Raw genomic sequence first — 25,127 nt, 5'->3', positions numbered from 1 at the left:
GTAGCTGATCACAGCTCCTGGGGGATGAGTCATTATACTAACTCCACATGGGTACAGAGGGTGTTGCTTCAGAGACTGCAAACGGCCAGGCCCCATGCAGCCACCATCGCTGAAGCCAGCCCCAGCCCTGGCTCAGCCACGAACCACTCACCTCACCAACGCTCCCCTTCCCCAGCTTTCCTTCCACCTCACTCTCCACTCCCGCTTTCCAGGGTAACGCCGGCTGCCGCCTCCTGGGTGCGCTGCTCCTCTGACTCCCACCTCTGCCTTCCTATTGCTGGACCAATTTGGCACCTTTAGGGCACTGCTGGGACAGAGGGCTCTTGCTGCCTTTATAGTTATTCACATGGTAAAACTCCAACATAACAGATTTATGACACTACGCCCTTTACACTTTGGTTCTGCCCTGGATTTACCAAAGTAGGCCAAAAGAACCATGGAAAAGCAGCTACTAATTCTAAATACCAAGGGAATCCAGTGGCAAAACCACTACCATGAATGAGGGGATGAATTTTTCTGGTCACTTTCAAGCCTCTTTGATCATTAGAACTAAGGGAGTCTCCCATCCCCGTTACCCCACACCCATGGGGAATACTGATTTTTCACTCTCAATCAGCATTTTGGTAAATATTTTCACTATTGGCTTTCTCAGGAAAAACTTGTATATGCAGATGATTTCTGATACATAATTTTATTAGAGCCAGAGATGATCATTTTTGTCTAGAACAACTCTCTGAGGTTAGAATGGAAGACGAGGAAACCAGAGATTCCACTTTGTAATTTACCCTTACCAAACTATCCCATCACACATCAGTTCTTTTATAAGAGTACCACTCTGTTATCATACCACAAATCATTAATAGAAAATGCACAAGCCTGGAACCTAATGTTCTCTAATCTTCAAGCCAATCATCAACTTCTCTCAGATTTTTGACAACATGAAAATGAAAAATCTTTTCAAATAACAGCATTCAAATGTCACATCCTTTCGTGATGAGGTACAGCAATCAACAGCTAGCCTCGTACTTTCTAAGTTTCAGCTTAAAGAACCCTCGCTAATTCCTTAGGTCTCTGTCAGTCTTCTTTAGGGGCTATTTTGCCTTACTGGGTCTCAACAGGATACAGTAATATTAAAATACGTTAATAACCATACTGAGAGTGCGGTGTCAGTGGGCTTCCGACTACTGAGGGGCACGTGTGGAAACACAGCCCAGCCAGGGAGCACAAGTGCCCAGAGGCATCCTGAGCTGGCTGGTTTCTCGGGATCATTTTTTCTCAGAGGCCGAGGTCTGGGATGTGATCTTCTTGGCAGCTTCCAGCACAGAAGGTAGGTTTACTTTGTCTCCGAATTCTTTTTCCCGGTGCTCAAGAAGAACGCCCTAAAAGGAAACAAGCAGGAGCATCAGTCCTCCTGACGCCAGAGACACTGGCCTTCCAAGCCCCGAGCTTGGGCAGCAGATAACACCGATCAGAATCTGGCCTGTATGGAGTTCAGTCTTTCAGCGAAAAGTAGGACCAGGAAGGCCCCGGCACAGCATCTGGACTGTGCAGACAGCACTTCGGGAGCAGGAAGTCGGACAAGATTAACCGAGACAAGGACATCAGAGGCAGGCTTCATAGCTGATGAAGCCTGGAAGGCAACCAGGCTGTCGACAAGGGTGGAGACACAGGTAAAAGACTATTCTAGGTGAAAAGAACAGAACAAAGGTAACGCAGAAAAGATGGTGTAGAAACGGAGTTTAAGGGTCAGGTATTGGAAACCTTCTGAAAAAGATCTTCCTAAGAAACCAGAGGCCTGGGGCCAGCGCTGTGGCGCAGCAGGTTAAAGCACCAGCCTGCAGCGCTGGCATCCTATATGGGTGCCGGTTCCAGTCCCGGCTGCTCCACTTCCAGTCCAGCTCTCTGCTATGGCCTGTGAAAGCAGTGGAAGACGGCCCAAGTCCTTGAGTCCCTGCACCCGCGTGGGAGACCTGGAAGAGTTTCCTGGCTCCTGGCTTAGTATTGGTGCAGCTCTGGCCGTTGTGGTCATTTGGGGAGTGAACCAGCAGATGGAAAACCTCTCTCTCTCTCTGGCTCTACTTCTCTCTGTAACTTTGTCTTTCAAATAAATAAAATAATGCTTTAAGAAAAAAAAAAAAAAGAAACCAGAGGCCACTCACTTCTGAGGCACTAAGATGCAGGCTACTGCTACACTCCCCTACAGTGGCAAAAGTGATAAAAATAATGCATGTAAGATCAGCATCAAGGAGTCCTGGTTGAAGAGTTCTTTGGCCTATTACATCCAGGAACTCAAATTAAAAATTAAAATCTGGGAGCTGGCACTGTGGTATAGTGGACTACGCCTCCACCTGCAGTGCAGGCATTCCAAATGGGAGCCAGTTCAAGTCCTAGATACTCTACTTCCAATCCAACTCTCTGCTGATGACCTGGGAAAGCAGTGGAAGATGGCCCAAGTGGTTGGTCCATTGCACCCATGTGGGGGACCTGGAAGAAGCTCCTGGATCCTGGCTTGGGATCAGTCCAGCTCTGGCCATTGCAGCCAATTGGGGAGTGAATCAGCAGATGGAAGATCTCATTCTCTGTCTCTCCCTCTCTGAATAACTCTACCTCTCAAGTAAATAAATAAAATTTTTTTAAAAAATAAAAATCTGTAAATACAGTGTATCATTATTTAGAAAATTTCAAAAATTAAAAAAATAAGTAAAAAGCCCCACCACAGTGTAGCAAGCACAGGGAAGTAGATCTCAATAAAGCATAATGTGGTATAAAAATATTGAGAATTATGATATGTATGAATGTATTAAAATGTTCACAATATACCTCTAAATGGGAAAAAAAATCTAGCTTCACAAGCTACCACATTCTAAAACAAAAGCCTTCTTAGATCTGTTCCTTTAGGTATCCATTGGATGGCTCTCCTCAGTTTCTACTGTTCCACTGTCCTCAAATTTCTATTGCACACACATCTTTAAAATAAGAATGACTTCAAGAATGTTATCACAAAGAAAATCACCACTGACTGGCACCTGGCACTATGAGACCGCAAAACCCTACTCCCAAGAAGAACTGAGTTAAGTCCTGATGCTCAGTGAGCCCAGTCGACTCTCCACCAGGGAGGGTGAAGGCCAGAGCCCCAGGGAGTAACAACAAAACCAAACAACACACCTAGCAACGCCAGGAACGTGCCAGCCAGGCCCATGAGCACCAGATGAGTCAGCATCGCCAGGCAAGAGAAGGCTGGCAGGTGTGCCAAGCCCTGCCCTAGAGGCCACGGGAAGAAACCCCACAAGCCAAAGTGGGGAGAGGATGGGCAACCCTCCAGAGAAGTGGTCTGTCCAGGTGTAAGAGCCTTTGGAAGGGGTTACTGGAACCCCCTCTGAAGACAGGCTTCGGGCAGGGCCAGGGCTGGGTCTCTGGAGCTGGAGCCGTTTGAGTTACTGCCATTGTTCTGCTCACTAGCTGTGTGTCTCTGGCTGATTTCTTTCACATCTTGAGGCCTGTTTTTTACCTAGAGATTGGAATAAAAACACCTAGTACCCCACAGTTGGTTGAGAAAGGCAGACCACGTAGATGAGCACCTGGAATGAGGCTGGTGCACATAGGAGCCATTATCACGACAACATCTTAAAATATTTTCCAGAAAAACAGCTAGTAGGCTTGTGTTAAATCAGACACCATTTATACTAAGTTCTAATACAGCTAAGAGTGAGCAGTTAGTACAGTGTAAAAGGAAGAGATCAGAAATAATGACTACAACCCTGGGATTTCCACTCTCACTTTTATTCCTCCCAAGTTGGGCACAGTATATGGTTCCCGATATTATAAGTGAGAGCCAACAATGCAGACCAATCCCGTCTTTCTCCAGGAAGCAAATACTCTCTACACGTGCTAATATGCAGGGACAAGTCTGGTCTGCAGGTGCATGTGCCATGCCCTGCCTCCACCCACTCTGCCCTAGCCTGTCTGCAGGGGGTCAGTTACCTCTCCTGGGGCAGCCCTGACACCAAGGCCCTCACTGGAAAAAGCACAGTCTCCCCGATATTTCCTTGCCACTTTCCCTGACTAGGCCTCTTTTAATCCTTCTTTCCTCTTCACTTTTTTTTTTTTTTTTTTTTTGGACAGGCAGAGTTAGACAGTGTGAGAGAGAGAGAAAGAGAGAAAGGTCTTCCTTTTCGTTGGTTCACCCCCCAAATGGGTGCTATGGCCCAAGCGCTGCGCGGATCCAAAGCCAGGAGCCAGGTGCTTCCTCCTGGTCTCCCATGCGGGTGCAGGCCCCAAGCACTAGGGCCATCCTCCACTGCCTTCCCGGGCCACAGAAGAGAGCTGGAGTGGAAGAGGAGCAACCAGGACAGAATCTGGCACCCCAACCGGGACTAGAACTGGGGTGCTGGCGCCGCAGGCGGAGGATTAGCCTAGTGAGCTGTAGCGCCGGCCTCCTCTTCACTTTTATCATCCATTCTTGATGACCTGTGGACACTCCACCAGAGTTAAGTTCATGAGCAGAATGAAAATAATACTCTTGTTTAAGAAAAGAAAACAAAACTTGAAGTCAGAAAACCTGGATGGAGGCCCCAGCAGCGCCAAGGATGAGCTGTGGTCCTTGGTGCAGTCGCTCATCCCCTCGGTCCCAAGTTCCCTGTCTGCACAATTGTGACAGGACCATGGTGAGTGAGCAGATCCAGCTGCACGGTGCCAGCAGAGGGCAGCTGTGGGATACATGACAATTGCCTTCCCATCCCCTCCTCGTGTTCCCTGGACTTCTGGAAGAAAGGCTGGGACTGCTCAAATAAGCAAAGTCAACCCCCTGGCTCCAGGTTTGCGGCCCCAGCTAATAGACATTGCAACACCCACAAGTAAACACTGTGGTGCAGGGGGGGCGGGTCCCCACTACTCCATGTACTCATCCAGTTCCCTGCTAATGCCCCTGGAAAAGTAGTGCGTGATGACCCAAGTACTTAGGTCCCTGCCACCCAGGCTAGAGTGCCTGGATCCCGGCTTCTGCTGGGCCTTGCCCTTGCTGATAGAGGCATCTGGGGGGTGAATCAGCAGATGGAAGATCGTGGTCTTTCTCTCTGCTTTTCAAACACATATAAACTTACCTGTTTTCCTGATCCCATCACAAAGACTCCCCCAAGTATGACGCCTTCGCCTTCCAGATTTCCAGAGAAGCCACCATTCCAAGCCCGGAAAAAGCTGTACCACACTCCCAGACGGACAAATCCCATAAACAGCATCTTCCGCTTTTGTGGACCATAGAACCTTTTCTACAGGGTGAGAAAGACAGACTCTAAATGAGTTTCTATAGCCCTGCCTGCCCCAGGGAGGAAAGGTTCCCAGCAGAGCATCTGTTCTCTGGCAAAGACCCGAGGCATGCTGGTTGGTGCCTTCTCCCCCACCCAATACACACAGCCTCCACCCAGCACCACTCTCAACTGCCCAAGGAAACAGAGAACCCTGCCAGGTCCATCTTCCACCCTCAAGGCAGTCCCAATCTAGGGAGGCAGATTTGAAGCTCCCTAGACTCAGCTTCTCACTTGTTCTTGAGCCTGGCAGAGTGGGAACAGTGCTACACTCTGCAGATGCAGAGCAGAGGGGAAGAAATATAGCTGCAATGAATTGACGGATGGGGATTGGTGCCACGGCCCCTACTTGCATTGGGAGGCAGGGACTTGATGGGGTGTCAGCTACTTCCTGCCCTCCTGGGTCACACGGCAGGAAGGGCTTCAGGAATAACAGAGTTCACCTTTCAACTGGCTGGTCGTGCTCCGCTCAGGCCTGGGAAAGCCTCTGATATCCAGGGCCACTGCAGGAGAGCTCGGCCTCCAGCTCCAGGCCAGACGTACCCTGAACCGCCCAGCTCTCCACTGCTGGGCCTGGCCCCACCAGCTCACAGCACACATACCTTTTCATCCAGGAAGATCTCTCCTTTGAAATAAGGCTGGAAGTTCTTCACCTCACTCCTGATGTCCTCCTTCACCACTGCGTACAGGGGGACGCCCAGCTCATCCAACTTGGGCTTCAGGGAAGACAGGTCTGCAGCTTCCTGCGGGAGGCAGGGAGGCTGAGGGATGCGAACTGCTGGGCCCCGGTGGCCAACAACCCACCTCCCCCATGGGCCCAGAGCATGGCTGGTACAGAACCCAGAAACAACTCATGCCCCGGTGACCCAGCGCTTGCCTGTCCCAGCTGGGCACTGGGTCTCAGAATAAGGTATCAGGTCTCCGATTCTTGTCTCCTTCACAGTGGGAATTAGAGGCGAGGCTCCAGCCGCGTGTGTCCCTACTTCAGCTGAGGGAGCAGCCACAACCAAGAGGTGGCACCAAACACCTCCTCCACTCCTGCTCCACATTGCTCATACCCCATCCTCTTCCCTGCACTACAGCCAACTGGCACAAGGGCCCAGCAGACACACTGCACTAGGGCCAGGTGAACGATGCTGGCCTCCACACTCTGGCCCAGTCAGCTCCCTCCCTTTGCAGTAATCTTCCCTTTATCTCCAGCTCACACGCTACCCTCTGAAAAGCATCCTCGCTCTAAAATGATCTGCCTAGCTAGTGCAGTCTGCAGCAAGGCTCTACTCGTCTGTGCATATTCTACTCACCCTGCTGGGTGACATCTGAGTGTTACCACTAATTTGAGTGCTGCCACTCAAATTCCCCAAAGCAGCTTATAGTTAAAAGGCTACGTCTTCCATTTCTTTGGACCCCTCAGTGCCTAAAACATGGCTGGAACTAAATACCAAGTGGAGATTTGAACATTGGTGGACAGTGGGGAGAATGCCGCCGAGAGCCACAGACGGCCTTGGCCCTCCATGAACTGTATGCTGATGAATAAATGAAGTTGCGTGAGTTGTGATAAAGCTCCTTCATTCACATTTGGTGTCAGAATTAAAGAATTGGGGCTGGTGTTGTGGCATAGTAGGTTAAGCCTTAGCCTGTGGTGTCAGCATCCCACATAGGTTCAAGTCCCAGCTGCTCCACTTCTGATCCAGCTCCCTGCTAATGGCCTGGGAAAGCAGTAGAAGATGGCCCCTGCACCCATGTGGGAGACCTGGAAGGGGCTCCTGGCTCCTGGCTTTGGATTGGCTCATCTCCATCCATTGTGGCCATTTGGGGAGTGAACCAGCAGATGGAAGATCTGTCTTTCCCTCTCTCTGTGTGTAACTCTGCCTCTCAAATAAATAAGTAAATCTTTTTTTTTTTTTTTTTTTTTGACAGGCAGAGTGGACAGTGAGAGAGAAAGACAGAGAGAAAGGTTTTCCTTTGCCATTGGTTCACCCTCCAATGGCCGCCGCGGCCGGTGCGCTGCGGCCGGCGCACTGCACTGATCCGATGGCAGGAGCCAGGAGCCAGGAGCCAGGTGCTTTTCCTGGTCTCCCATGGGGTGCAGGGCCCAAGCACCTGGGCCATCCTCCACTGCACTCCCTGGCCACAGCAGAGAGCTGGCCTGGAAGAGGGGCAACCGGGACAGAATCCGGCGCCCCGACCGGGACTAGAACCCGGTGTGCCGGCGCCGCTAGGCGGAGGATTAGCCTAGTGAGCCACGGCGCCGGCCAATAAATAAGTAAATCTTAAAAAAAAAAAAAAAAAAAAAAAAAAGATTAACAAGAGACAAAACAATTTAAAAAAATGAATTAAAGAATCAACAGGAATCCCTTTTAAATGTGACCCACTGTGTTTTTTTTTTTTTATATTTTTAAAAATTTTACTTGAAATTTAGAGTTTCATAGAGAGAGAAGGAGAGGCAGCTAGACAGAGAGAGGTCTTCCATCCACTTTTTCACTCCCCAGATGGCCACAGTGGCCGGAGCTGGGCCTATCCGAAGCCAGGAGCCAGGAGCTTCTTCTGGGTCTCCCATGTGGATGCAGAGGCCCAAGGACTTGGGCCATCTGCTGCTGTTTTCCCAGGCCATAGCAGAGAGCTGGATTGGAAGAGGGGCAGCTGGGACTAGAACTGGTGCCCACTTGGGATACCAGCGCTTCAGGCCAGGGCGTTAACCCACTGCACCACAGCGCCAGCCCCGACCCACTGTCTTCAACACAAATACGCTACTATACAATGGTAACCACATTTCACTTTCCAGAATAGGAAAAAATAATAGCTAACACAACAGAACTGATTGTACTTGGTATCTCAGGGTGAGCAGCAGTTTGCCTAGAGCAAAGAGGACTGCAGCGTCGGGAGGGCACAGACCACCTGTTTGAGGACAGCAGGTCTCCTGACTCACTTTTCCTGGGCTCTCTGCACTGCCTGTAGCACTGTCCAAGCCATGAAGTAGAAACTGAGTCATGCAGCTCCTCCCTGAGCCACTCAAAATAACTCCGACTGCCACCCACCCAAGTTTCCAAAACTGCTCTGCCAGGGCACAGGCCAGTGTAGAGGCAAGCAGGTTATAATTAGGGAGAGATAGTACCCTTGGAACCTTCTGGGTTTCGACAGCCTCCAGCAATCAAATCAAACAGCATTCCATGTTGGAGTCAGGAGGCACCACAGTTCTGGAAACAAAGCCCTTAAGTTTAAAGCCCCACCTCTCATGGCAGCCTCTACTGACATCCGTGTCCTAATTCCTGGAATCTGTGAACCTGTTCTGTTACATGGTAAAATGGAATTAAGACCATGAAGTTACAGTTGCTCATCAACTGACCATAAAATAAGGAGATTAACCTGGATTTTCTCAGGGAACTGGATATAGTCATCAGGCTCCTTAAGGGCAGAACAGGGAGGCAGGGGAGGCAGTGTCAGAGTGACGCAGCAGGAGGAAGACCTGAACAGGCATGGCGGGCTTCACAAATGGAGGAGGGGTGTGAGCCAGCGAGCACAGGTGGCCTCTGGAAGCTGAGGGTGACCGACAGAGGGGTTCTCCTCCACAGGCTCCAGAGAGACGAGACCAGATTCCACTCCCTCCACAGTTGTAAGATAAATGAGAGCCACCGAGCTTGCGGGAATTTGCTATAGCAGGCGATGAAATAACTAACTCACTTCCTCAAGCAGTTTGGCTTTGTCAGTTTCCTCCCCTGGAAAATGAGAGTAAGGACAGCCAGCTGTTTTTCAAGGGACATGGTGAGGACCTCATGAGTTCACAGGCACCAAAGTGCCGCGAGGGCAGCATACTGTACGGCTTTGCATGCACTCAGCAAAGCAACAGAGTCTTCCCCAGTGCAACCACACAAGCAGGGGTGAGATTAGCCAGGCTGAAGGGCCATGCCCCAGGGTTAGGGAGCACAACCGGAAGGAGGACGATGACCGCCAGAACAGGGTCAACACCACTACATGAGAAACAGCACTGTCATTTCCAGTGTGTCCTAAGTACGATGGTGATCGCAAACACAGGTTTTCTGCTACCAACTCGGCAGGCCATCAAACCACACTGGTCCCTGATTTACCCATCTATAAAGGGATACGTCGGATGCAGGTAACCACAGTGTTCCCTAACATTAGCATTTTGTGCTTCAACAATCACACTTCTGGGACAGACATTTAACTTAGAGGTTGAGACACCAATAAAGAGGTCCGAGTCTCAGGCTTGGCATTGTGGCATTAACAGGCTAAGCTGTGCCTGTAACATCCATCCCAAATTGGTGCCAGTTTGAGTCCTGGCTGCTCCACTTCCAATCCAGCTCCTTCCTAGTATTCCTGGGAAAGCAACAGAAGATGACCCAAGTCCTTGGGGCCCTGTACCCATGTGAGAGACCTAGATGAGGCTCCTGGCTCAGGCTTTGGCCCAGTCCCAGTTGTTGTAGACATTTGGGGATGAACCAGTGGATGGACACTTTCTCTGTCTCTGTGCCTCTCATATAAATAAATAATAAAATATATATATATATTTTAAAAGCCACACAGAACAGGAGTTGTGGCACAGTACATTAAGATGCCACTTGGAATGCCCATATCCCATATCAGAGTGCTAGTTTGAGTCCCTAGTACTTCACTTCTGATCCAGTTTCCTGCTTATGTGCCTGGGAAAGCAGCAGATAATGGCCCAAGTATCTGAGTTCTTGACACCATATGGGAGACCTGGAGGGAGTTCCCGGTTCCTGGCTTTGGTCTGGCCCAGCCCTGGCTATTGCAGCCTTTTGGGGAATGAACCAGCTGATGAAATATTTCCTTCTTTCTGCCTCTCCTTCTCTGTGTCACTCTTCCTTTCAAATACATAAATAAAGAAACCTTTAGGGATGGCACTGTGGCACAGTGGGTTAAAGTCCTGGCCTACAGTGCTGGCATCCCATATGGGCACCAGTTCAAGTCCCGGTTGTTCCACTTCCGATCCAGCTCTCTGCTATGGACTGGGAAAGCAGTAGAAGATGGTCCAAGTCCTTGGGCCCCTGCACCCACGTGGGAGACCTGGAAGAAGCTCCTGACTCCTGGCTTCCGATCAGCTCAGCTCTGGCCATTCCAGTCATTTGCAGAGTGAACCAGAGGAATGGAAGACCGCTCTCTCTCTCTCTGGCTCTACTTCTCTCTGTAACTCTATCTTTTAAATAAATAAAATAAATATTTAAAAAAATTTTTTTTTAAAAAAAAGATTATAAAAAAATCACAGTCACACTCCTGCCTTCCCTTGATAAGCTTCCTCACTTGCTAGACAGGAAGTCTAGCATGGGGAAGCCAGTCAGGGAGCCCCAGTGTTCCCCAAACTCTCCTGTCACTTATCAGCAGGACTGAGCCCACTGAGCTCCAGATCTGACACTGAGAGCACTTGGCGAGAAGGCAGGGCTACCACGTTGGAGTGTGTGGTCTCAGCTGTCCACGATGCACTCCAGGTGGGTCTCTGAGAAGAGGCGTGTGGGCAGGCCTTTTTTTTTTTTTTTTTTTTTTTGACAGGCAGAGTGGACAGTGAGAGAGAAAGAGACAGAGAGAAAGGTCTTCCTTTTGCCGTTGGTTCACCCTCCAATGGCTGCCACGGCCGGCGCACCACACTGATCCGAAGCCAGGAGCCAGGTGCTTATCCTGGTCTCCCATGCGGGTGCAGGGCCCAAGCACTTGGGCCATCCTCCACCACACTCCCTGGCCACAGCAGAGAGCTGGCCTGGAAGAGGGGCAACTGGGACAGAATCCGGCACCCCGAGCGGGACTAGAACCCGGTGTGCCGGCAATGCTAGGCGGAAGATTAGCCTAGTGAGCCGCGGCACCGGTTAGGTCTGTTCTAAAGACAGGTTTTGAAGAGCTTCTCTGTCATGCTGCAGCTTCAGCACAGCCAGGGGCTGACCATGCTGGTATAGGGGAAACCCAGCCCCCTCATTTCGGCAAGCATGCGTCTGTGCTGACCAGTAGCAACGTGGACTTGGACTCTGCTGCTGCTCTTGATTAAATGGAAGCTAGTCCAGGACCCAGAGGGTACGGCCCAGGATGAAAGCCTTGAGAGTTCCAAAGGAAAGTCAGATGCATTGCTAACCTTAGTGGGGATGGCAAGTTGTTAAAAACCAGACACAGAGCATAAGTCAAAAGAAATTCCTACAGCAAATGACAGAGCACAGATCAGTGCTGGTAAAAGGGAAAGTGAGCCTACGGTTCTTCGGTCCTGGCTGCAAATGCACTGGCTCCCACTCGCCAGGATCCTTTTCTCTGAACAGATTTCCAGACGCACCCACCTCTCGACAGAGGAAGCAGCCCGGCCTCCGTACTGCCATAATCACGGCTCCATTCTTTTCCCAGAGCTCCTTTGCTTTGAAGGTCCTTGGTTCTGAGGAAGAAGAAAAGGAAATTTATGATGTCCTAGCCCAGTCCAGCTCTGTCCACCCCTGCCCTAGCCACTGGGCAGTCACGAACCACGCTGAGCCAAGCCGAGGTCAGAAACGAGGCCTAGGAGAGGACCTGGACAGGCGTTCCACACGTGGGAGAAGGCAAACAGGGAACACAGACAATATTCATCTTGAGAATCCCACACTCTCTTCCCCCATAAAAATCTATTTGCAAACTGGGACATTTTGGGGAAAATGGGTATTATTTATTCTGGTCTTTGGACATTGTAATAATCCTTCAGGGCAGAAGCATGGCTACAACTGAAAAAGTCTTGTACTGTGACCAAAGAAACATCACTCTTACAAGGACACTCAAAGGAGTCAAAGGAAATCATTACACGGGCCATGTTATTTGCAGGAGGGAAGAAGACCTGTAGTGAGGAAGCGCTCTGGGATGGTGCAATGCTGCAGCCCAGGCCCGGCTGAAAAGCTCAGACTGATTCTGAAATCCAGCCATGTGGCCCAAGGCCAGCTATTCTTCCTCTTTGGACCTCATTTTCTCACGTAAGGTGTGGGTATCTAAGGGGCAATGCTGTGGCACACTGGGTTAAAGCCCTGGTCTGCAGTGCTGGCATCCCATATGGGTGCCAGTTCGAGTCCTGGCTGCTCCACTTCCAATCCAGCTCTCTGCTGTGGCCTGGGAAAGCAGTGGAAGATGGCCCAAGTCCTTGGGCCCCTGCACTCATGTGGGAGACCTGGGGGAAGCTCCTGGCTCCTGGCTCTGGATTGGCCCAGTGCGCTGGCTGTAGGGGCCATTTGTGGGGTGAACCAAAGGCAAAAGGAAGACCTTTCTCTCTGTCTCTCTCTCACTAACTCTGCCTGTCTTAAAAAAAAAAAAAAAAAAAAAAAGTGGTTATCTAAATAGCTCCATTTTGGATTGCAGAGAGCAAGAAAAAGCAACTATGGTGTGCTCACTCCAGTGTCTGGGATGAGAGTTAGTGAGGGATCAGGAAGTATGAACCCTTGTCCCCTTAATATTTCCCAAAGCAATCCATGCCTCTGTAGGATGCTCCATGTGTGTGTGCGGGGCGGGTAAGAGGGGGGAGACTGTCTTTAATCAAGTGAGATTGGAACATTCTGGGTGCAGAGCTGGAGAGGTCTCTGCTCAGTGTCTTACCAACGTGACCTGCCATGAATCCGCACGCCACACTCCCACCTGCCTTTGATAAGCCTCCTCACTTTCTGAGAAGATGCTGATCACTTCCATCTGGGGGCTAACCTGGAGCCCACCAGTCAGCGAATCCCAACATTCACCAACCTCCCCTGCCACCTGTCAGCGTGACTGAAGCCCCACTGAGCTTTCCTGTGTGCTGCTGCTTCAGCACACCCAGGAGCTGGCCATATTGATGTCAGGAGCAATCCAGAGACCCCTCATTTCAATAACAAGTCCCTACTGTGTGCCAGGCCCCCAAGCTGAGCATCAGGAACACGGAACAGGAACAGTGTTTCTTATTTGTCTTGAGAACTCCTGTTCTCTCGAAGGTCCCATAAGCCCCAAATTCCTCAGCCCACTCCTTGGAAAGGCTGCTTGAGGAAACAATCGTGCGACTTTACTATGGAGCAATTTATCCACACAGAGAGACAAAGATAGAAAGTGGAAAATGCTTTTGCTAGGAAAAAGTCAAATGACACAGCAGGATCACAACAATATAATAATAATGTAACACGGAAAGGAAAACACCAAAACAAAACATGATCATTGTGTTAGGGTAATGAGATTACCGGTAATCTAAAAAGTGTTATTACATTTTTCCTAATGTTGTTACATTTCCTTTTCAGTAAAAAAGAAAAAGAAAACCAGCGAGCCTGCATCCCGGAGTCTCGGAAACACCGAGACTGGCAGGGTCACACTTACCCTTGCCCAGGGTTTTCAGGTCTATGTCCTCCAGGTACTCCAGGGCTGCTTTCTGGGGCTTGGACAGAAACATGTCTGTGTTGGCCAGCAGCAGCGCCACGGCTGCAGCCCCCAGGGCTCCTGCACCGATGGACCACATCCCCATGGTGAAGAAACTTGGGTCCTGGAGGAAGGACATTTCTGGAGATTGAAAGGAAAAAAGAAAACGTTACTGCTCCACGGGACAGCTGGAATCTGATCTCTCCGGCCAAGGCTCTGACGGGGCAGCCGGCCAGCAGGCCAGGAGGCCAGAGGAGGGGCAGTGGCCAGCAGCCATAGAGAAACAAGGACTGCAAGGCACCTGCTGCTACCATAGCTGGAGAGCTGGGGCCATGTCAAGAACAGGGAGGTTCGTGCCACAAGGAGCTCATTAGTGCGTCAGGAGCGCCGAAAGAGGAACACAACCTTCTCGGGCACTCCTCTTACTCATGTCCCAGGCTGTGCCCCCAGCTTTGTGGTGCTCTGCCAGGCTGTGTCCTTGGGGGTCACACAGTCTCCTCATTCTCCTCATCCAAACCTGAGTGTCCCTCACAGCCCAGGCGGTTCAGCTCCTGCCTCTCTGGGTGGCAGCGTTCTCCTCCGTGACTAGAAGACACTTAGAACGCTGGCCTGTCACCCTTTCTTTGCTGCTCTTAGGAGGATCCCCCAGAAACAGGGACCATATTCTATTCTTCAAGCCCACAGCCAGTGCCCAGCAGGCAATTTCAGTAAATTTCTCCCAACTGAGAACATCTTTATTTTTAATTCATTACAGAAATAAAAGAGGCTCTTATAATAAAAACAAAACAAACCAAAAAGAAGCAACATATAAAAGCCTAGTTAGGAAGAAAGCAAATGTCCCCTGAAGCCTACCACTCAGGGAAAGTCACAGTTGAACACCTGCATCTAATCTGACATCATTTTCCTTTGGGAACAGAACCAAGCAGGTACCTGCTGAACGAATGGGAACCAAGATGGAGAGCTGGTGCTACGCCAGAGAGAGCGGGAGCTGCAGACGTTTGCACAGGGCAGGGGACTGGCAGGTCCGTCAGAGTCCAGCCTTGTTTCCAGCTGGTGACTGGTTCCTGGTCCCTGAGGCCCCCTGCCAGTAGCCTTGTGTCTCTGCGTGGGAAATCCCAGATGCTGCCCACTCCTGTAATAGCAGTAGGGAGCCCACTCTGCCAACAAGCACGCACTATCCCCATCTTTCCATTTGGCCCGCATGCTATCTAGGATCTGACTCGACTGGACTGGGTGCCTTCCTCCCTAAGCCAGGCTGACTCTGGTGCTTCTTGGACCACCAGGCGCAGGCCTGGGGGTATGTGTGCTCCCCCAACCCCCACCAGCTCCAATCTCAGCCCAGCCCCATCTCATATCCAGCTCTCCCCTGCAGGACCTGGCCAGGAGAAATTTCTCCAAAGATCCAGCTAATGTTTGGAAATCCGCATCACTGCTGATGGAGGGGCCTGTGGGGGTGCCCCATAGTGGGATGGGGGAGGAATGGCTGGCTCTGTGGTGATGACTTTTGGAGGGAAGGGGTGGGCCAGCCTGGGAATTTCAGATTGCAGAAATATAAGAGAACTTCCAAGTGAGACGGTGACCAAATGAAAACAGTATTTAACAAAGAGGAATTTGGCATCCACATGAAGGAAGAGGAAAAAGGGGGGGGGAGGTCAGTGTGTATGTTTTGGGGAAAGTGGTGCTGCTGTGACGTTTCTGATACCAGGACTCCAGCTGGGGGAGAAGAGCTCCTTCTAACCTCACTGCCAGAACGTGGTCTGTAGACTGGCGGCAGAGAAACGCCCCACATCAGAACTAAGAAAGCATTGCTGCACTTCAGCCAGACTGGCAGGTGTCTGAGCCGCTCGACAAGGACAGCCGTGAGGGCAGGCCAGCCTTGGAGCGCTGGGCCCTTCCCAAGCCCCAGCTTGTTAGCTCATTGTGGCAAGTTAGCAATAGTGACAGAGACCCAAACCCACACCTCTGCCTGCTACCCTCCCTCCTATTCTTCTAGACTCAGACACCTCCTTAAGAGACCTCCCCGGATGCTCTGCCTGCACCTGACTCTCACTGCCGAGAGGTGTTCATTATCCCTCCTCAGTCCTCTGTCCAAACCGCACTGAAGATCCCTCTGCCGTGCTTAACAAACCTGCCTTGGCGGTAAGACTTCTCTCCTCTGACTCTGCTTCTCCGTTAATCTCCAGATCTGTGCCTAGCACTGTGCACCTTTGCTATGCAGTGGGCACAGCCCAAATGTGTGCCGCGATGAATTCAATAGAATTGAATGATGAAGATGACAACTTAATGGTCGACAGTTCTCAGGCCAAGCAGGAAGGAGGCCTGCTTCCCATTCTTTTTTGTGGCAAAGTTACACATTACAAGATTACAGTTCACAGAACAATTAGGAGGAAATTACTGCTCTCACCAGCATGCTGTAAAAAGGAGATTCCAGAGAGCCTAGAAAAATTACGTACTTCTAAAACATCCCTGGGGGCGGGTGTTGTAGCTTCAGGGGGTTAAGCCATAGCCTTAGAAGCAGGCATCCCAAATGAGTGCCCGTTTGAGTTCTGTCTGCTCCAGTTCTGATCCAGTTCCCTGCTAAAGTGCTGGGAAAGCAGAGGAAGACGGCTCAAGTTCTTGGGCCTCTGCCACCCAGACTGGAGACCCAGAAGAAATTCTGGACTCCTGGCTTCAGCCTGGCCCAGCCCTGGCCGTTGAGGTCATCTGGGGAGTGAACCAGTCAATGGGTGAAGATCTCTTTCTCTCTCTGTATCTCCCCTACTCTCCTAGCTCTTTCAAATAAATAACAATTTTATCTTTTTTTTTTTTAAAGATATGTTTCTTTAAAAGGCAGAATTACAGAGAGAGAAAAGGAGAGACAGAGAGAGAGATCTTCCACCCATTGGTTCACTATCCAAATGGCTGCACTGGACGGTGCTGGGCAAGGCCAAAACCAGAAGCCAGGAGCTTCATCCAGGTCTCCCACATGGGTGTAGGGACCCAATCACTTGGGCCATCTTCCCTTGCTTTCCCAGGTACATTAGTAGGGAGTTGGATCAGAAGTAGAGCAGCCAGGACTTGAACCGGCACCCATATGGGATGTCAATGCTGCAGGCTGCAGCTTAACCCACTGCAGCACAGTGCCAGCCCCTAAAATAAAAATCTTACCAAAAATATAAAACATCCCTGGATTTCTGACAGGTATGTATGGTGCGAGAGTACACAGAGTGGCATCTCAGCACAGATCTGATAAACATGTCTGCAGCAGTGTGCAAACCCTACAGATGGATTCACTGAGACTTAGTAATCTACAAGCCCAAGAACCCTTATGGTCAGCTTTATATTCTTTCAACATACCCCTGCAAACTTAATGCAATAGGCCCCATCTCTCCACTGCTCATCCACAGGCATTCTGCCTGTTCCCTCATGAGCACAAAGCAGTTCAACTTAAAAAGACTCAACATTTATTCACACATGTTTATTCAGCACTGACTTGTTCAATAAATGGAAATTTGGGAGGACATAAAGTGAAACAATACACAGTCCTCAAAGAGACACAGCTTGGTACACAAATAGCTGAAAAGCAAGTGGGAAGGTGAGGCAGCGTGGGCACGGAGCTATGGCAATGCAGGGCTGTGAACCAGTCTGGGCAGCCAGAGAAACACTAAGACGGAGGTGGCTTTGAAGCCAGTACAGGGCACAGGAGGCAGGGTGAAGGGCTCTGCCAGGCCTGACTAAGCCCAGGAAGCAGCAAGCTGACTAGGGGCAGATGTCGGTGCCTTGAAAACTCAAGATTTCTATGCCCCAAAGGCCCCCCACTCCTACCTCAAGTCCAAAGGCTATAGCACGGGAGATCTGAGTTTCAAAATTCCTGTGAATTCTATCCAAGCCCCAGCCCTACCCTTGGCTGTGATCCTAAATCATGAGTAGAGTCACCCCTTTGTAGCAATGGCCCTCATCCCTGGTGATGGCACAAAGATATAAGCCTCAGTCATTCTGGCTCATTGCCCCAAAGAGAGATAATGTTGGAATGTACCCCTTGCCCTTGAATCTCCATTTGGTCTCATACCCCATTATCTTTACACCCCACTCCCTGCATTCCTCCCCAGGTTCGGAGGCCCTGCAGCCACATGAAAGACCAGTTCCAGACCAGTTCTGAGGAATTCACCTTCATCTGCACCCCCCCCCCCCAAGATGTAAAAAGGCCTGGCCCCTGGGTTGGGGTCTCCTGCTGGGTGTTCTATCAATGTGCAATTGGCCACCCACCTCTGTGGATTTATTTTCTCTGAATACATTCAGTCTGGCTGTAGATTTGTATTCTACCTCCTCTCTGATCTGCATCTCTTTTCCCAACATTTTGGTGCCAATCTGCACTCTCTTCCTAACACCCAGGCCCCTACAGCAAGTTAAGCTGCTGCTTGGGAAGCCTGTATCCCATCCGGGGGTGCTTGGTTTGAGTCCCAGCTACTCTGCTTCAATCCAGTGTCCTGCTGATGCACCAGGGAGGCAGCAGGTGATGGCCCAAGTTACGTGGATTCCTGCCACCCTTAGATCCAGTTGGAGTTCCTGGCTCCTGGCTTCAGCCTGGCCTTGCTCTGGCTGTTGTGGGAATTTGGCAAGGAAACCAGCAGATGAAAGGTCTCTCTCTCTCTCTCTTTCTTTGTGTCTCCTTCTGTCACTCTGCCTTTCAAATAAAATAAATAAATCTTTGAAAAAAAAAAAAAAACAAAAAGAGTAGGAAAAGCTTTAATGTCTAAATATTAGAATACATTTCAGTAGGGACTTCTAAAACAACTGACTAGACGGGGAGGGAGGCCAGTAAGCCAGGATCCTGTCGGTGCCACTTGACATCTGTGGCCTAATTTCATTCACTCAACAGCTTTGTGATGTGGGGATTATCCTGTTTTGCAGCTACCAACACCGAGGTTCAGAGAAGTTCAGTCACAACCCCACTGTCGCAGAGCCAGGAGGCAGCACTACTGCAACTCGGTCCCAGGTCAACAGGAATACTTCAAAACTCAGTCTTTCTACTGTCACACTTTGCCTCCCCACACATTCAGAAATGCATTTCTAGAGGTCAAGAGAGATCTCTTTAGTCTTCAAGATGGTTAAGAAGATCAGCTTGGTTTCTTTCAGTCATCAGGTTCAGCAAACCATGTTCACTGTAAAAGGAAACTTACCACGCACCAGATGTCCCTTCTCTTTCCTCTCCTCTCTGTCCCGCGGAGGCCAGGGTCAGTCTCTCTGAAAGACAAGAGCAAAGTTGTTTACAGAAGGGCCGGCCCCCCACTGCCTTTCCCCACTGCTTATCTGATCTCCCTCTCCCACATGCAAGGTGAAGCAGGCTAAGGCCCCAAGCAAACAACAGCTGTGTAGCCTTCCTCTGGGGAGAGCATGGCTATGCAAGGGAAGGCGCCCAGCTGGGCTCCCTGGGCCAAGCTGGGTGATCCTTGATGGAACAAAGCCATACGCCTCAGCCATTCTAGCTCATTGCCCAAAAAGCAGATATAATCAGAATTTACCCCTTAACTCTGAATCCCAATTCAGCCTCACACCCTGCATTCTTCCCCAGGTTTGGAAGGCAGAGGGGGCTAAGTTGAAGAACCTGCATGAAGAAGCTCACCTCTGCCTACTGCCCCTACCCCAACCATTAGCCCACCTAATATACAAAAAAGCCCAGCCTGCTGGGTTCTGGGCCCTGTGAGGTCTGGCTGTGAGTTCATACCCCTGTCTCCTCTCTGTTTCTGCCCCCTTTTCCTGACATTTGGTGCCCCATGTGAGGCAACACCAGTCTGGTCCCCTTTCCCTTGCAATCCCTCTCCGCCCCGGTTTGCTAAGGCTCTTGAAGCTCTCCAGTGACATCCTGTGATTCTAACAGAAAGAGCTCACTCTGGAGACCAGACATTCTTGATTCCTCCCCACTACCACCTCGCTGGTTCCGTTTCCAGCTTGGGGAGCCTGTCTCTTCTTTGCACAGGCAGCTCCCCTGCCCACACAGTCCCTCACCCTACACCAGTCACAGCTGGGAACAGGCACTCACCATCCACTGCGTGCACACCCCTGCTCCTGCTGGCAGAGAGACTGACCTACAGAGAGCAGGCAGCAGGGGAAGGCTGGAGGTGGGGCTCTGGAGTCCCGCCTATGCCCCTAAGCTCTGTTACTCCACTGGCAGGACCAGGCCACCCAGAAACCCTGGGGCTGCCAGGGTTCAGCTGCCAACAGGCAATCTCCAGAAAACATCAAAGGGAGAGCTGCCAAGGCCCCCCCAGGACTTCAAAAGGTTGAGCAAAGGTTTTTGAGTCATTTGCAATCATGCAGATTCTAACATTTCCCAAGTGCCAGCTTTCCGATGCAGGCTAATGGAGCGAAGCCCTTAACATAGTCTGTGTGTCACTCTAACAGAAACCAGAGGGGTCCAACAGCCTTTTCCTCCATGGCTTGCTGTGCAGCCTGTGTGCTTGCCAGTTCCTCACCCCCGGCCCAGGCCCAGCACAGGTCCACGGAGGTCCCTGGCCTGCTGTCTCTTCTTTACCACCTTTGCTCTCCCTTCTTTCTTCTCCCAACCCACCCTCCCTTCCTGGGAGCCTCACCTCTTTTCAGCACTTCACCCGCCACCTTGATAATGACTTCCAAGTCACTACTGCTGTTCCTGACCCAAAGTTTCCACTTGGGGGTCTTGTAGGTCTCTCTGTCTCACTGAGTCTAAAACTGACCTCCAGAGCTCCCTAGCTCAGTGACGGACAATAAGCATCTGGCCAACGCTCATCCAGAAACTGAGAGTAACATTTCATTTTTCTTTCACCCTCACTGGCCACACTTTATCAGCCAAGAAGTTCTTCCCATTGCTAAAAATGTGGCTGCTGGCTACCTCTTCTCAACCTCCCTGCTGGAGGCCAAGTCCAGCCTAACCTATCTCAATAACCACAGAACTGAAGGTGGCTTTGCTCTTGACTTCTGTAGTTTATTTTCCATGACATGGCCAGAGCAAGAGCCATCATAACCTCTCCAACCTGATCCCATCCTTCCCTGGCTTCAGACTGGCACTCAGTCTGAACTCAGCACAGCCAACAGGGCCTTGCACAGCTCAGCTCTGGCCCACCACTCAGGCCTCACTCCTTGCCAGATCACTCCATGTGCAAGGCCAGCAAGTGGCCCAGGTCCTTCCTTTTCCCATGCCAACTAGGCAAATGCTGGCTTACCTGTAAGGTCCCACACAAATAACACCTCCTCTCCAAAAGCCTTAGCAACACTGTCCCTCAGCCTTGTCTATACTATGTAGCATATGTGCATGTCCAAACACACACATATTTTTGCATACTGCACAACCAAATAGACTTTGTGTAGCTATTTACACATCTTTCTCCACAATACAGTGCACAATCTGAGGGTAGGAATTGTTGTCTTATTCTTTCCTACATCCTCTGTACTTAACACCAACACTGGTAATCATGGACATTCGATGTCTAATGAAGAGATTTGAATTTTACTCTCTAAACTCCAGTGAGGCAGAGCCAGAAATAACTTACAGATATCCCATTTCATCTCAGTATGGAAGGGCCAGCTTGGTATTGAAGAAACACTCGGGCTTGGGGCTTCCGTGACCTCAGTTTCGGATCCAGCTCCTCTGCTGGCTGGCAGGGCTCCCAGACATCCTTGAGAAATACGCTCTGAGCCTGGCCTCCTCACCGGTACAGAGGGAGGAACTAGAAATTCTATGACATTGTCGCAGCTGGGACACCCACAGACTTGAAAGCACCATGCGACTGTGATTTCAGGGACCAAACGTCCAGAAGGCCACTGCTGTCCTGAGTGTGCACACTTCCATTTGTTCCCTTCCCTGGGTATGACTCCAGCCCATTCCAGAAGTTGCCTTTGGGCAGGAACTGATAAAGTCTTAACAAAGCAAAGCATCATGGGTCAATTCATGTCTGAAACAAGTAGGGACAGCATGAGCTTCCCAACTGCAAGGGTGCACCTGCCCAGCCCCACCCAGAGCATCCTCCCTGCTCAAACGAGCTGACCTGATGCACACGGGGAGGAGGGGCAAGGGAGACCACAGAGGTAAAAGGCGCAGGTGAGCCTCCTTGCCCCAGGCCTTCCGTGCACAGGCTGGCAAGCACATGGCATCTTCCTTCTCTGCTCTCCTCCTTCCCCCTTCTCCTCTCAAAGCTCTAGTTCAGCCTCTCCTTTACGAAGTGAGTAAATGAGGAGAAGGCCCAGAGAAGGGACCTGCCAGTCCCAGGTCATGTGGGCAGTACAGCTTGTCAGTGGCTCCCAACTTCCTGTCCGTGACCCATTTACCCTGTTTTGGATACTCGAGTCCCAAGCAGCCAGCCAGCCAGAGGCCTCTAAGGCTGGATCGCTGCGGGGACTGGGACCCGGGAAGGGAAGTCCTGCGGGTCCTGAAGCCTGCCTGTGAGCCTCAGGGAAGCTGAGAGCGAGACAGCTCCAGAGCAGGGCCTGCGGAGCCGTGCAGGGAGAGAGCACCAGCTTGTCCCGAGCCCAGTCCTTGGCCAGCAGCTCATACACCAAAGCCAAATCTTTTCTTAAGGGTCACAATGCCCATACTCAGCTGTGAAGCCATTCTGCCCCTTTCCAACCCACAGTAACAAGGCCCTGTCAATTCTGGATGAGTACAGGGACACAGTGTGATGAGTCCAGCACCAGGGCCCCATGGACAACAGGAGACACCCTCTTACCCACCCTCATCCTCAAGCACTGTGGAAGTAGCCACTCAGAATGAGCACTCCTCTACCTGCAAGTCTCCAGCTGACAGTCTGCCTGGCTCTAACCTCCACCCTCAGATACCAGATTCAGCAAGTTCTGAACAGATCCTCAAAAGAGAACCAGAGGACACATCAGCTTCTGGGAAACTCAGAGACACTGCACAAGGTGAGGCACGGGGGGCCAAGAGGGAGGGGTCTTTTCCTCTGAGAAGTGGTCCTCAAGCAACAGAGGCCTCTGAAAGATCCAGCCGTTCTAGGCTCTGCTGTCTGGGCTCAGAACAGCTGCTCTTGATCAAGTTCTACGAGCATGGAGAGGAAGTCCTGGTATTGCCCATAAAGGACACTGCACTGACACAGGAAACTCCTGAATCGGCTCTCTTTACTGTGAGAGGTCACTCAAGCTTCTGCACCTTGGTGTCTTTTTTTTTTTTTTTTTTTTTGACGGGCAGAGTTAGAGAGAGAGAGAGGGAGAGAAAGGTCTTCCTATTCCGTTGGTTCACCCCCAAATGGCCGGCGCAGTGTGGCCAGCGCGCTGCGCCGATCTGAAGCCAGGAGCCAGGTGCTTCCTCCTGGTCTCTCCATGTGGGTATAGGTGCCCAAGCGCTTGCGCCATCCTCCACTGCCTTCCCAAGCCACAGCAGAGAGCTGGACTGGAAGAGGAGCAACCGGGACAGAATCTGGCCCCCCGACAGGGACTAGAACCTGGTGTGCCGGCGCCGCAGGCGGAGCATTAGCCAAGTGAGCCGTGGCACCGGCCACCTTGGTGTCTTCCGAAAACACAAGGGCACTCTGAAGGCCGGGTGTGAGAACGGATGAGAGCAATGGAAGATGCAGCAATGCGCTACAGAATTGCAAGTCAGCGTTATCTTTGTCCTCTTTGCCTGCTCAGAAACACACACCCTCCCAGAGGGCAGCACATCTGAAGCAGAACAGAAAGGAAACACTGTGCAACTTCTCCAGCTGCTTCAATGCCGGCCTGCCTCTTGGGAGGAAATGCTAGGTCTGATGGGAACCCTGGCTTGTGTTGTTTGCCCACCCCATGCTACCCCTGCAGCAGCCTAACACTGCCCTTTGCACTACCTGCACCCCACGAGGCAAAGAGCACTGCCCAGTTCAATCTTTCTATGCCAGAGGCCACTGAGCACAGAAGTGAGGCCGGCTCCCTCCAAAGAACCCGTGAATATTCTTGTTACCCAAGCCTTGGCCAAGGGAGACTTGGAGCTACTGCTCAACACTTCACAGAGGCCAGAGAGCTGCCTCATGTCTGAGATGCGGACAGAGCCTGGGCCTTGGAGCCCTGGTATTCCACTCCTAACGAAACCTTCCTGGCATCACAAAAGCTGGTGAGAGAATCATCAGAAATGCCTCTTGTACCCCTTGCAGAAGCTGAAGGAGCGAAACGGTCCCACTGACTGGTACGTCCTTACAAAGGAGGGGACCATGGGACAAGGCAGACCAAGAATAACTAAAATTTAATTCCTACAATCTGTATGAATCTGAAGAAAGCATTGTTTTGCATTAGTGTGAATGATTTCCAAATCAGAGTTGTAAGAATCAAAGGATAAAATATATAGGAGATGCTCTGTAAGCTACTTACAAAGAGTGCTGCGTGTACGATGCATAATTCTTGCTAATATTTAGATCAATTACCTCTGAATGTTAAATGCACACAAAACAGAGAGTAATTGATGAATGAGTATCTTTTAGAGTCAGAGTTTGTATTTTGAGTCCCAGTTCTGTCTCCAGGGCTGAGCCAAACCAGAAGCACTGAAGTCTCTAGAGAGTGGCTCCAGGACAAGGCTTTTCCAAAATAAATCATAAATAATTACTTTCTTTTCATAAATCATTTGCTAGGCTCAGTGGAAAACACACTAAAATAAAAACAGAAGCAAGAAACGAAGTTTCATTCTAGATGTCTGGGCTGTGGAAAACTGCACGGAGCGACGGAACCGGGGAGGGGGAGCAGCTGCACCTGAGCCCTGGTGTGGTCCGGGGACTCCCGGGAGTGCTCCCTGCGCACGGCCCTCCTCAGCCGCGACCCCCGCCTAATAACCTTCCTCTGAGGGTTCCACCGCCTCCTGCCCTCCCAGCTCTGCAGCAGCCCTGACGTCCATCCTTTCATTCCAGATCTCAGCACAAAGTTCTGACACTGACACCTGGCTCTTCCTGTTTTAAAACAGGCGTTTGCCACCTGCGGGGGAAGAGGGTAACAGGTGCAGCTCAGAGTCTGAAGGAAGCTAGAACCGTGCCTTCTCCTCCAGCCGCCCTGCCGCCCCCGGCCCACCCCGGGCTCGGCCCTGGCAGTCCCTTGTCCCAAGGATACAGGCAGCTCGGTGGCTGGGAAGGCAGGCATTCAGATCAGTGTCCAGCCGGGCTCGGGCCTCCGGACCCCTGCGTGCGTTTCTCACGGACTACCGCGCCGTCCTGGAAGGAGCTAGGCCACCGGGGCCTTGCAGGTGCAGCCGCGCGGCCGCGGGCGGACCTCATCAATTCGGCACCCCTACCGCGTACCGTCGACCACCCTGCTTCAGTATTCTCACCTGCGCCCCGGCGGACCGCGCCCACGCGGAGTCAAGCGCTCTTCAGAGCCCGGCGCGCAGTACGAGCTGCAAGTCTCCCCAACCTCCCGCCTTCTCCCTCGCTCCACTCTCCGGATCTGAGGGACCAACGCCCCCTCCCCGAGGGTCCCCAGGGGGCGGCTAACCCCCCGCGCCTGCGCACTGCGCGCCGCGCCTCCACCGCGCCAAGACCACGTGACCATGCCCCGCCCCTGTGGGCGGAGCTCCGGCCC

General features: G+C 51.2%; 1 protein-coding gene across 2 annotated transcripts; it reads right to left on the bottom strand.

The window, feature by feature from the left end:
- Window positions 1-675: 675 nt before the first annotated feature.
- On the bottom strand, window positions 676-25,114 carry PRXL2A (peroxiredoxin like 2A). 2 transcript variants are annotated; one of them, XM_002720973.5, is made up of 7 exons: window positions 24,877-25,114; window positions 18,791-18,854; window positions 13,593-13,772; window positions 11,588-11,679; window positions 5,903-6,043; window positions 5,100-5,264; window positions 676-1,379 (listed from the first exon to the last, which is right to left on the bottom strand). In XM_002720973.5, exons 3-7 carry the CDS (start codon window positions 13,768-13,770, stop codon window positions 1,266-1,268), a joined length of 690 nt encoding a protein of 229 aa, XP_002721019.1. In that variant the 5' UTR covers window positions 13,771-13,772; window positions 18,791-18,854; window positions 24,877-25,114; the 3' UTR covers window positions 676-1,265. The 2 variants fall into 2 exon arrangements, with proteins under 2 accessions (XP_002721019.1, XP_008272532.1); XM_008274310.4 differs by lacking the exon at window positions 24,877-25,114 and adding an exon at window positions 19,651-19,872.
- Window positions 25,115-25,127: the final 13 nt, after the last annotated feature.

The sequence above is a fragment of the Oryctolagus cuniculus genome, chromosome 15 (assembly GCF_964237555.1).
Source record: "Oryctolagus cuniculus chromosome 15, mOryCun1.1, whole genome shotgun sequence".
Classification (NCBI taxonomy): domain Eukaryota; kingdom Metazoa; phylum Chordata; class Mammalia; order Lagomorpha; family Leporidae; genus Oryctolagus; species Oryctolagus cuniculus.
Note: the sequence above shows the minus strand (reverse complement) of the source record. Positions and strands in the feature narration are given on the sequence as shown.

What these genes read in the sequence shown, in the direction of transcription:
- PRXL2A (XM_002720973.5), bottom strand. Translation starts at nt 13,770, where the DNA reads ATGTCCTTCCTCCAGGACCCAAGTTTCTTCACCATGGGGATGTGGTCC. An exon ending in GCTGCTTCCTCTGTCGAGAG is followed by an intron (nt 6,044 to 11,587) that starts GTGGGTGCGTCT and finishes TGCCTCCCGCAG; the next exon opens with GAAGCTGCAGACCTGTCTTC. An exon ending in AGATCTTCCTGGATGAAAAG is followed by an intron (nt 5,265 to 5,902) that starts GTATGTGTGCTG and finishes CTCACCCTGTAG; the next exon opens with AAAAGGTTCTATGGTCCACA.